Genomic DNA, 13,066 nt, shown 5'->3' with positions numbered 1-13,066 from the left:
GTGGTGGGAGGGGCTAGGACTCAGGAGATCCCAGAGCTGGTGCCCACCCTTTGGTGGACTGGGTTTGTCCTGAGCTGTCTGGTGGATAGAGCTGGGCCTTGGGGTGGCTGGGCTCGGGGGGAGTCTTATAGCAGCTGGCCTGCTGATGAGTGAGGCTGTGTCACCACCCAGCTAACTGCCCAGCCTGGGGCATCTCAAGACTGGTGGATGGAGAGACAAGATCCTAGAACTAATAAACGAGAGGAAGGATTTCAAAATGGCACTTACCAGCACCAGGGTTCTTAGGTTGGGAAGAGCTTTGAGAAATGGCTGCTGCCAGCATTTGTGTCCCCAGGATGAGTTTGAATGGCCTTCTGCCTCTCTAGGAGGCTCTCCATGATTAGCAAGTGGATATGACCTAGACTTCTTTCAAATTACTTCTTCTGCCCTGGGCCTCTGAACATGTGAGATTTTGTGTGTGCCCTTTTAGAGTGGAGTTTCTGTTTCCCACAACCTTCTGCCCTTCCCCAAAGTATGCCCCACTGGCTTTCCAAGCCAGATGTTGTGGGACTTATCTTCCTGGTGTAGGACCCCTGGGCTGGGGAGAGATAGATGTGGGGCTTGGATCCCCCACTCTTTGGGGACAACCTCTGCAATTGTAATTATTGTCCCGTTCGTGGGCTGCCTAACCAGGGTATGGGTCTTGACTCCACTGCATCTCATCCTTTCTACCTGACTCGCTGTGGTTCCTTCTTTATATCTTTAGCTGTAGAAGAGCTTTTTTGCTAGTCTTCAAGTTGCTCGCATGGATAGTTGCTTTGGAAATAGTTGAAATGTCAATGCACCCACAGGAGGAAATGAGATCAGGGTCTTTATACTCTGCCATCTTTGATTTGCCATGAAGAATTCCCAGCTCTTGCCATAAATGCTCACAGGGTTCTGAAACATTAAACCAGTACAATAAGACCTAAAATTGAAATAGGTTTTCTGAGTTAATATTATTAGGATAAAGTCAAATTTTGGAAATAAAATTGAGGAAAAAAATCCTGAAAACTAACGTGATACTTCATCAACACAGAACAATCAGAAGCTTTCCTAATATAATAGCAATATCAGAAGTATAATGGGAGAAAATACCTTAATAGAATTAAAGCTAAAATACATTAGCTTACTGTTACTAGGAAATTAGCAGAATTGCCACATCTACAGGAAGCTTACACAAAAGAGGTAGAAATATCTAAAGGCGATTCTTGTTTTTGCAATGGAGTTCTAAACATAATAAATATGTCAAGTCTTTCCAAATTAAATTTTAACTTTAATGGAATAGCCAATAAATTCCATGGTATTTTTCATGCAGCAAGTCTAGATGATTCTAAAGTTTGTGGAGAAGAGTAAGCTGGGACCCGGAATAAAATTATTATAGACAGAAATAATACCCTCTCTACTCAACCTTTAAGCATTTTATGAAGATAGATAAATAAAAATATGACACAAAAGATTTGACAGCATTCTCACTTCAACAGCATAAAAAATCATGGAACAGGAGTTCCCATCGTGGCGCAGTGGTTAACAAATCCGACTAGGAACCATGAGGTCGTGGGTTCGATCCCTGGCCTTTCTCAGTGTGTTAAGGATCCAGTGTTGCCGTGAGCTGTGGTGTAGATCGCAGATGCAGCTCGGATCCCGAGTTGCTGTGGCTGTGGCGTAGGCCGGCAGCTACAGCTCCCATTAGATCCCTAGCCTGGGAACCTCCATAGGCCGAGGGTGCAGCCCTGGAAAGACAAAAACAAAACAAAACAAAACAAACAAGCAAACAAAAATCATGGAACGAACGATCATTTGTAAGAATATGATCAAGGAAATATCTTAACCTTAAAAACTGAGCAAATTGTATTTACTTATTCTAAGAAATACATAAAATCAAGCAACATGATATTGTCATAAAGAAAACTTAGAAATAAAATAAATGTCAAAAACTTGGCAAGTTATTTAAACACCCATTTCTATTTGGTGGAATATTTTGATTTGTGTGGAATGAATGACATTGGAAAATGTACATTAGACTCTGTTCCAAATGTGTGTTAGACTCTATATTTAGAACTTCTAGGGAGTTCCCATCGTGGCTCAGCAGAAACAAATCTGACTAGCATCCATGAGGATACAGATTCGATCCCTGGCTTTGCTCAATGGATTAAGGATCCAGCATTGCCATGAGCTGTGGTTTAGGTCTCAGATGTGACTCGGATATCGTGTTGCTGAGGCTGTGGCATAGGCTGGCAGCTGCAGCTCCGACTCGACTCCTAGCCTGGGAACTTCCATATGCCGTGGGTGCAGCCCTAAAAATAAATAAATAAATAAAGCCAAAAAAATAAAATAAAAAATAGAATTTCCGTTTTTATTAAATTTATGTTAGAAAAAGCAAGAAGATCAATAGTTTTTAAAATCTTTTAGTTGAAGGAGCAGCAACGGTCCAGATAACTAATATGTAGAAATAACAGAGACACAGTGAACAATTTGTGATTTTTACATTTCTTACCATTTTCAGATTTTTTAGTTGAAGCCTAAGGAACTCGGTAGACTTTGCCCAAACTTTTGCTTCAGATCTATAATGAGTTAACTACACTGAAATATAAAGGGACCATCCTTATACCCTGTTTCCTACAGACCACATCTAAGGGAATAATTCTGACATTGGGATCCATTGCTACTCCCAAGCGGCATAACTGCCAAAACTTTTTTTTAGCTCCTTGGCTTCTAGAAAATTACAGTCCTCAGAGAACAGAGAAACAATGGAACAATTTATTTAATGAGGCACAATGAGAATTCCATCTTGGAAACTTCAGATGTTGTAATGGCCTTCTTTTTTTATATGTCTTGGCAATTTGCTTTAATCAGTAACAAAGGAAACACAACTGTAAATCCCAGAGTGGTTCTGTCTTCCTGCCTTTCTTCGGGGCAGAGCTCTCATCTTTAACAATTGTTCACAGGAGTAACAGAATAAGAACACTTGAAGTTGGAGTTTCCATTGTGGCTCTGCAGGAACGAATCTGACTTTCTTCCATGAGGACGCAGGTTCGATCCCTGGCCTTGCTCAGTGGGTTAAGGATCCCTCATTGCCCTGAGCTGTGGTGTGGCTCAGATCCCGAGTGGCTGTGCTGTGGCGTAGGCCAGCAGCTACAGCTCCGATTTGACCCCTAGCCTGGGAACTTCCGTGTGCTGTAGGTGCAGCCCTAAAAAGACCAAAAAAAAAAAAAAAAAAAAAAAGAAGAAGAATAAGAAAAGTCAGAACAGACAGACAAAGTTGACTCTTCGGTGGTATCATCTTGGGAAGCCACAACATCCTTGTAAGTGCAGAAAAAATGAGATATGGAGGAAGGATCCCCTTGGAGTATTAACTCCCAAGGTTCCTAACAGAGATAAAAACATAAAAATTCAACAAAACCAAGTTCTTCCAATTTTAAGACCCTGGACTTGGAGATGGCTTTAGCATCAACGGGCCTATTGTTTCTCAATATGGTTTATCTGCTTTGGCTTTCAGTTCAGTAGCATGGGATACTTCCCCCCCCCTTTTCTCCTGTTTATCTTTCACCCCGTCTTTAAACTTTCCTTTTGTTTCTCTGTTTCTCTTCTTTCCCACTCTCAACAATTTCTACTGAAACTCTTTCATTTCAGGAAATAATTATCAGGGATAATCTAAATTGAGGATTTCACTGGGTTGTGGGATAAAGGAAGGGATAAGATGGTACTCCTTCCATCAAAGTGGGGATAAAGACCAAAAAAATGCAGTACCCCATGATAGGCAAAACAAAGCAGACAGTGTACAATAAAAACATCCAGCTTGGAAGTTCCCTTGTGGCACAGTGGGTTAAGGATCTGGGTTTGATCCCTGGACCAGGAACTTCCACATGCCAAGAGTGTGACCAAAAAAAAAAATCAAAAACAAAAAAAGTTCAGCTCTGTCTAGGGGAATAAAGGATAAAATAAAATTTCTAGAGTTCCCATTGTGGTGCAGTGGAAACAAATCTGACTAGTAACCGTGAGGTTGCTGGTTCAATCCCTGGCCCCGCTCAGTGGGTTAAAGATCCAGCATTGTGGTGTCCTGAGGTGTAAGTCAAAGACACTGCTTGGATCCTGCGTTGTTGTGGCTGTGATGTAGGCTGGCAGCTGTAGCTGTGATTCAGCCCCTAGCATGGGAACCTCCATATGCCGTGAGTGTGGCCCTAAAAAAAAAAAATTCCAAACTGAGAAAAATGTTGAAATGAGTCTTGAAGGAGGAGTTGGAGTTTTCAAGGTAGGAGCCCTCCAGGCAGAAGGAAATGGGGTGTAAAAATGTGGAGCAGTAATAAGTGAAAGAAGCCAGCACAAAAGCCTACATGTTGTGTGGTTTTACTTATATGAAATATCCAGAATAGGCAAATACATAGAGCGAGACGGTGGATTAGTCATTGCCAGGGATTAGAGGAAAGGCAAATGGTGAATGATGCTTAATAGGTACGAGGTTTTTTTGGGGGTGATGAAAAATTTCTGGAACTAAATAGTGGTGATGCTCATACAACAGTACGAATGCACTAAATGCACGAAATTGTATGCTTTCAAATGGTCACGAAGGTGAGTTTTATGTTATATGAGTTTTATCACAATTTTTAAAAAGTGTTTTGTATACTTATATCAAAAGTCATCCTAAATGCCTGGAGAGCAATGTGGGGGAAATGACAAGCAGTAAAAGATGAAACGGACTTGGTAGGACAGAGATCACCAAGAGCTCTGCATTCGCTATACAATTAGGGTGTTTCTTTCTTTCTTTATTTTTATTTTGTCTTTTCTAGGGCCGCACCCATGGCATATGGAGGTTCCCAGGCTAGGGGCCTAACCGGAGCTGTAACCACCGGCCTACACCACAGCCACAGCAACTCGGGATCTGAGATATGTCTGTGACCTTCACACAGCTCACAGCAATGCCAGATCCTGAACCCACTGAGTGAGGCCAGGGGTCGAACCCACAACCTCATGGTTCCTAGTCGAATTCATTAACCATTGAGCCCTGACAGGAGCTCCCGGGTGTTTCTGAATTTAGTAAAAAGCCAGTCCAATGTCTCCAGAAAGGAAACTATATGAGTAGGTTTGCCTTGTAGAAAGATCTCTCTGGGGCCAATGCAGTGATTGTGCTGGAGACATGCTAGTCTCTTGTGATTCCAGATAGAGACAATGAGAGACCCCGGAGATGGGACATAAGCAGTGGGGAAATGATTGAAACGTCCGAGTGATAATATTCATGAGACTAAGCCACGTTTCCTGAATATTTGTTCATGGTGGGGAAACCGTAATTCAAACCCAGGGATGTTGATATGGCTTCTGTGTTCAACTCTCAGTGGTCGATGTTGGACATCTGAGAACACTGGCTAAAGTAACTTTAGGTTTGTGTGTGTGTGTGTGTGTGTGTGTGTGTGTGTTTGACATCTGCAGGTCCTCAGGCATGGGTCCTTTACCACTCTTCTTATTTTCAAATTCAGTGTGCCCAGAGCACGTTCAGGCAGTCTCTCTACCTCAAATGCATGGATTTTGTCCTAAGGGCTTTCTTTTCCTCGCTTTCGGACTTGGTCCCCCTTCTGCAAGGAAGAGGGCCAGGGCAGCATCAAAGCTCTAGTCTTCCACTTGGTGAAGAAGGGGAGTGTTAAACGTACAAGTTATGAGACCCTAGCAGGTTACTTCCAATTTCTGGACCTCAGGTTTATTATCAAAAATTTTTATTTAAATCAGGGTTTCTCGCTGTGACACTCTCCACATTTGGGGATGACTTTGTCTTGTTGTAGGGGGGCTGTCATGTTTATTGTAAGATGTTGAGCAGCATCCCTGGATTGATTCAGTATTGACAACCCAAAATGTCTCTAGACATTGCCATGTGTCCACTGGTGAAAACCATTGCTCTTGGAGTTTCCATTGTGGTGCAGTGGGTTAAGAACCTAATTGCAGAAGTTCAGGTTGATGCACAGGTGTGGGATTGATCCCTAGCCTGGGAACTTCCATATGCCACAGGTGCAGCCATAAAAACAAAATAAAACAAAAACGTTGCAAAGTTCCTGTCATGGCTCAGTGGTTAACGAATCTGACTAGGAACCATGAGGATGTGGGTTTGATCCCTGGCCTTGCTCAGTGGGTTAAGGATCCAGCATTGCCATGAGCTGTGATGTAGGTCACAGACGTGGGTCGAATCTGGCATTACTTTGGCTGTGGTGTAGGCCAGCAGCTATAGCTCCGATTCCACCCTTAGCCTGGGAACCTCCATATGCCATGGGTGTGGCCTAAAAAAGACAAAAAAAAAAAAAAAAACCAAACCAAAAACAAACAAAGGAGTAAGTAACCTTAAGACTCTTTCATAACCCCACTGCTAGTGATTCTGAAGCTCCTGGCAGCCTCGACACAGGCAGAGGGAACTTCTCAGCCATCAGTACCTCTGAGTAATGAATGAGAAGTTGCATTGCTATCTACACTTTGAGATTCTTCCTGTAAGTGGTGCCACCGTTCAGCCTTCCCAGAATAATATGTACATGGGAGGTTTTCAGCCAATAGCAGCAGTCATAGCAACTATGACCAGAAGCCATTGTTTTCTCTCTCTGCTTCCTTTGCTGTAGTTTTATGGTTCCCATGAGAGAATGCGGGGACGATCGTGAACAGAGATTTCTGGGGCTACTTTCATATTCTATCTGCTAACGCAGAAAGGAGACCACAACGTTGGATAACCATTAGGTGTTGAATTGTCCTCACCACTCTGTCAAGGCTTTAGCTGCACGGCTTTATCACCATGACTTCAGGATACCAAGCCTCATCTCCTATTTCTGTGCAACAAATCATCACCGAGTTAGCAGCTTAAAACAGGACTCTTTGCCTCACAGGTCTGTAGTTTAGCCCTCTGGTGGGATTGATTATGTTCTCTGCTCAGGGTCCCCCAAAGCTGAAATCAAGGTGTTGGATGGGCTGAATTCTCTTCTTGAGGCTCCAGGGAAGAATCTTCCAAGTTCCCTCATGTCGTTGGCAGAATTTAGTTACTTGCAGTTGTAGGACTGTGGTTCCAACATCCTTAGTTTGTCAGCTGAAGGCTGCTCTTAGTTGCTGGAAGCCACCCACATTCCTCTGCACTTGGGCCCCATAAGCTTCAAGCCAGCAATGGTGCATCCAACCTCTCTCACCTGTAGACTCCTCCCGATCTTCTTTTGTGTTACCAGCCACAAGTAACTCTGCTTTTCAAGGGCTCGTGTGATTAGTTCACACCTACTCAGATGTCTCTCTACCTTAAGGTCAGCTGATCGTAGCTTTAATTATATTCACAAAATCCTTGTTGTCATCTTACATAACTTAACCCTGGGAACAGTAGGTGAAGGTCACGGAGACCATCTTGGAATTCTGCCAACCATACATATCATATAAAAAGATGATAATAAGCCCTTTCTCAGAGAACTGCTATGAAATAATCAAGCATATGTAGTCATTCTGTTTCAACTTCAACTGGGTGGGCAGTTTAAGTCTGCCACTAGCCATCCAGAATAAGTGTCAGGCTCCACGGGGTTAATGGCACAATCCCCAGTGAGACTCACTTCACATACAAGCCTCAAATTCAAGGTGTCCCTAGGCCACCCACACTTATGACCAACTGGCTACAAAATCTGGAATTCCCAAGGAACAACCGATAGAACTCCCCAAAACACTCTCCTAATGATTATCATTTTAAGAAAAATGTTACAACTCACAAACAGTCAAACGAGGAGACATATAGAATGAGGTCTGAAAGGCTCCAAATACAGAGCTTCCATGTTCCTACCCCTGTGGAATCAGGGTGTGTCACTCTCTCGACATATCAATGTGCTCACCAACCAGGAAGGTTTTCTGACCACGGATGTCCAGAGATTTCATTGGGGTCTCATAACATAGGCTGCTTGATTAAATCATTGGCCATGTAATTGAACGCAGCCTCCAGCCCCTTGCACCTCCCTGGGGAATGTGACGGCTCAAAGCCCCAGGCTTCTAATTACATGGATTTTCTGATAACCAGTTCCCATTCTAAATCTATCCAGGGGCCCACCTTGAGTCACCTCATTAGCATAACAAGGGCACTCCTGTCACTTGAGGAATTGTGTTTTAGAAGTTCCATAGCAATAACCAGGCAAATGCTTTATTATACAATAATAGTGTATAACTTTGTTTATATCACTGTCGCATCTTTTCACATCTGTGTATACGCTCTGCCTTTTCTTCCCTTTCTGCATCGTGCCTTGTGACAGGTGAAATAATGTCCCCCAAAGATATTCAGGTCCACATACTCAGAACTTCTGAATGTAACTTATATGGCAAAAAGTGTTTTGCAGATGTGATTACGTTAAGGATTCTGAGGTGGGGAGATTTTTCTGGATTGTCTGGGTGGACCCAATCTAATCATAGAGTTTCTTGTAAAAGAGGCAAAAGACAAGTTCCCGTTATGGTGCAGTGGAAATGAATCCAACTAGGAACCAGGAGGTTGCAGGTTCGATCCCTGGCCTTGCTCAGTGGGTTAAGGATCTGGCATTGCTGTGAGCTACGGTGTAGGTCTCAGACATGGCTCAGATCCTGTGTTGCTGTGGCTGTGGCATAGGCCGGCAGCTGTAGCTCTGATTCAGCCCCTAGCCTGGGAACCTCCATATGCCACAAGTGGGGCCCTTAAAAAAAAAAAAAAAAAAAAAAGGGGAGGCAGAAGATCAAGGAGTCAGAAGGCCATGAGATGATGGAAACAAGAGGCTGGAGTAATGTGAACAAAGCATCCAAAGAATCCAGACAGCCTCCAGAAATTGGAAAAGACAGATTTCCCCCACTAGAGCCTCCAGAAGGAGCCAGCCATGCCAACACCTTGACTTTAGCTCAGTGAAACGAATTTCACACTTCTGGTCTAATACATTGGTGTTGCTTTAAGCAACCAATATGTGGTAATTTGTCTGCCTTGTAGCACAATGAGGATCAAATCAGTTGACAAACAAGCTGATTAGCACCATGGCTGCATTCTTATGAGCCATAAGCCTTATATACACTTCCTTATATAATCCTGTATTTCCAACAAGTTTTCCAGATGATACTGTGGGTCCCTGGGTAATAAGAAAGCGCAAAGAGCTCTAAATAATTCTATCTCAGAGAAATGGTAGAAATAACACTGCCTTTGTGGGATAAATATGACCGGGGACTGGCAAGATTGCAAACTGGAGTGGGGACAGTGACAGAAAGAGATTAGCTGCATTTTTGTTTTCTTCTTTTTAGGCCGCCCTGCAGCAGATGGAGTTCCCGGGCCAAGGATCAGATCTGAGCCACAGTTGTGACCTACAACATAGCTGGGCCAATGCTGGATCCCTAAATCTTTGGGCTGGGCCGTGGATCGAGCCTGTGTCCCAGGGCTCCAGAGAAAGCATGGATCCCATTGTGCCACAGCAGATACTCCTTGGCTGCATTTTTTGTTTGTTTCTTCTTTTTGTCTTTTTAGAGCCACATCCTTGGCATATGGAGGTTCCGAGGCTGGAAGTCTAATCGGAGCTGTAGCCACTGACCTACACCACAGCCACAGCCACGCCAGATGTGAGCCACGTCTGCGACCTACACCACAGCTCATGGCCAGATCCTTAACCCACTGATCGAGGCCAGGAATTGAACCCACCACCTCCTGGTTCCTAGTCGGATTCATTTCCGCTAGGCTGCGATGGGAACTCCTTTGGCTGCGTTTTTAATCCTCTGAATTTTTTCGGCTCAATTAACCCTGATTCATTGACAAAATGCAGGGGTGTATTTCTGTGTAAACAGTAATATTAACATTTATTTATACGATGTGAACAATATAATCAGGCGTAGCTCAGTTGGTTGAAAAATGTCTGTTTGTATTTCTTCCTGTCTCTTTGAAGACAGTTATACCAGCTATATGGAACAAGAAAATGACACCCAATTTTCAGACTTTATTCTCCTTGGACTGTCAGAAGAGGCAGAAATGCAGCCTCTCCTCTTTTGGCTTTTCCTCTCCATGTACCTGATCACTTTGGCGGGAAACCTTCTCATCATTCTGACCACCATCGCTGCCTCCCACCTCCACACACCCATGTACTTCTTCCTGTCCAGCCTGTCTTTCTCAGACATCTGTTTCATCTCCACCACCGTCCCAAAGATGCTGCTGAACCTCCACATCCAGGACAAAAGCATCACCTACGAAGGCTGCCTCAGCCAGATGTATTTTTTCATCCTCTTTGCGGAACTGGACATTTTCCTCCTCTCTCTGATGGCCTATGACCGGTTTGTAGCCATCTGCCACCCCCTGCGCTATGCAACCATCATGAAGCCCCAGCTCTGTGGCTTGCTGCTGCTGGCATCTTGGATAATGAGTCTCCTGGCCTCCTTGCCCCGTGGGTTACTGGTGTTGCGGCTGTCCTTTTGTACTGACTTGGAGATTCCGCATTACTTCTGTGAAATCAATCAGGTGATCCAACTGGCCTGTTCTGACGCGCTCCTCAACGTCATAGAGATGTACGTTGCCACTGTGCTGATGGGCGTTATCCCACTTTCAGGCATTGCTGTTTCCTATTCTCGGATTGTCTCCTCCGTACTGAGAATTACATCAGCCAGGGGGAGGTATAAGGCATTTTCCACCTGCGGGTCTCATCTTTCAGTGGTTTGCATGTTCTATGGCACGGGTCTTGGGGTCTACCTCAGTTCTGCCACGACCCCCAATTCCAGAGCCAGGGCGTTCGCCTCTGTCATGTACACTGTGGTCACTCCAATGCTGAATCCGTTTATTTACTCTCTGAGGAACAAGGACATGAAGGGCGCTCTTACAAGTCTTGTCAGCGCTGTCACTTTCAGTGAGCGAAGTGAATGTTTCTCTTGGGGCCGGAGAAGTTCTCATGGGTAGCCGAGAACAAGATTGGCATCCGGAAAAGGTGACATTTCGGCTGTCTTCAGGTATCTTTTTTTGTCTTTTTCTTTATCTCTATGTCCCTTAAATCAATGATACCATGTTTTGTGTATTTTCTAATGCCGAATTTTTGTTTTGGTTTTGTTTTTTAGGGCTGCACCTGCGGCACGTGGATGTTCCCAGGCTAAGGGTTGAATCGGAGCTGTAGCCGCTGGCCTCCACCACAGCCACAGCAACGCCAGATCCGAGCCTCATCTGTGACCTACACCACAGCTCACAGCAACACCGGATCCTCAACCCATTGAGCAAGGCCAGGGTTCGAACCTGTATCCTCATCGGTACTAGTTAGGTTCATTAACCGCTGAGCCACGACTCCTGCTTTTTTTTTTTTTTTTTTTTTTTTAGGATCGCTTCGATATATTTCTTTCTTCATTGTCTCCAAAGGTTTTCAATTTTACAGGTTTTTTTCCTTTTCAACTTTGGAAGCCAAGTAATTTGGGAAAAAAAATCTATTTATTGCAAATGATGATGTCTCTTCAAGTACATCCTCTTTAGTGGATTTCTTTCTCATGGCAGAATTGTAATGAGGTGTATAAACTTCAAAGAGATAGTAAAGATGTGGAACTTAAGTCTTTGTATGCGCTTATATTGCTTATTAGTCTTCTTTGTTATCTTTGGGTCAGTGTTTCTTTCCAGACCGCTCCCTACTTTCAAGTCATTTTAATAAAAGTCTAGGCTGTAATTATACTTAATTCTTTTTTTTTTTTTTTTTGACTTTTTGCTATTTCTTGGGCCGCTCCCACGGCATATGGAGGTTCCCAGGCTAGGGGTCGAATCGGAGCTGTAGCCACCGGCCTACGCCAGAGCCACAACAACGCAGGATCCGAGCCGCTCTGCAACCTACACCACAGCTCACAGCAACGCCGGATCGTTAACCCACTGAGCAAGGGCAGGGACCGAACCCGCAACCTCATGGTTCCTAGGTGGATTCGTCAACCACTGTGCCACGACGGGAACTCCCTATTTGTAGCTTTGAAAATCTATAATAGAAGTGAAAAAATGTTTACATCAGTGGTCTAAGTTTCTACCTCAAGAAGCTAGGAAAAAGAGCAGAATAATCCAGAGTACATTGAAGGAGGGAAATAATAAAGATAAGTACAGAAAGATTGAAGCAGCAACAACAAAAAGGCTAACATTTACTTTTTTGAAAACACTGATATAAAATTAGCAGAGTTCCCATCATGGCTCAGCAGTTAACGAATCCGACTAGGAACCATGTGGTTGCGGGTTTGATCCCCGGCCTTGCTCAGTGGGTTAAGGATCCGGCGTTGCCGTGAGCTGTGGTATAGGTTGCAGATGCAGCTCGGATCCTGCGTTGCTGTGGCTGTGGCTGGCAGCTGCAGCTCTGATTCAACCCCTAGCCTAGGAACCTCCATATGCCACAGGTACAGCCCTAAAAAGAAAAAAAAAATTACTATAGCTTGGCAATATGTTTTGAAACTAAGAATTATGATGCCTTGAGCTTTATTTGTCAAGACTGTTGGCCTATTCAGGGTCTTTTGTGGTTCTACATGAATTTTAGGATTTTTTTTTCTGTTTCTGTAAAAAAACGCCAAGGGCTGTGGTGTAGACCATAGGCCGGCAGCTACAGCTCCGATTAGACCCCCTTGCCTGATATGGAACGTCCGTGTGCTGTGGGTGCTGCCCCAAAAGACAACAACAACAACAAATTACCATTTATAATACCTTTCAAAACTGTGAAATACTTAGGGATAAATCAGATTAAAAAAAAAAAAAAAGAAACGCCCAGGGGCTTTTGATAGGGTTAATACTGAATCTGTATATTGCTTTGGATAGTATGACATTTTTTTTTTTTTAATGGAAGATACCACAGCATATGGAAATTCCCAGGCCAGGGATTGCATCCAAGCTGAAGCATATGCTGCAACTGCAGCAATGCCAGATCCTTTAACCCACTGTGCCTGGCTGGGGATTGAACTCTTGCCTGCATAGCAACCTGAGACACTGCAGTCAGGTTCTTAACCCACTGCAGCACAGCAGAAGCTCCAGTATGGACATTTTAACAACATCAAGATTTTCAATCCACGACATGAGCACAAGATGTTTTTGCATTTCTTTCTTTCTTGTTTAAATTTTTTCATCAATACCATGGAGCCTTTT

General features: G+C 43.8%; 1 protein-coding gene across 1 annotated transcript; it reads left to right on the top strand.

Moving 5' to 3' along the window:
- Positions 1–9,901: 9,901 nt before the first annotated feature.
- Positions 9,902–10,882, top strand: LOC125128389 (olfactory receptor 7A17-like). The gene has a single exon (XM_047782747.1). The coding sequence runs from the start codon at positions 9,902–9,904 to the stop codon at positions 10,880–10,882; it is 981 nt and encodes a 326-aa protein (XP_047638703.1).
- The last annotated feature ends 2,184 nt before the right edge of the window (positions 10,883–13,066 follow it).

This window comes from Phacochoerus africanus, chromosome 5, assembly GCF_016906955.1.
Source record: "Phacochoerus africanus isolate WHEZ1 chromosome 5, ROS_Pafr_v1, whole genome shotgun sequence".
Taxonomy (NCBI): domain Eukaryota; kingdom Metazoa; phylum Chordata; class Mammalia; order Artiodactyla; family Suidae; genus Phacochoerus; species Phacochoerus africanus.
Note: the sequence above shows the minus strand (reverse complement) of the source record. Positions and strands in the feature narration are given on the sequence as shown.

Excerpts from the sequence above, each read along its gene's own strand:
- LOC125128389 (XM_047782747.1), top strand. The coding sequence starts at position 9,902 with ATGGAACAAGAAAATGACACCCAATTTTCAGACTTTATTCTCCTTGGA.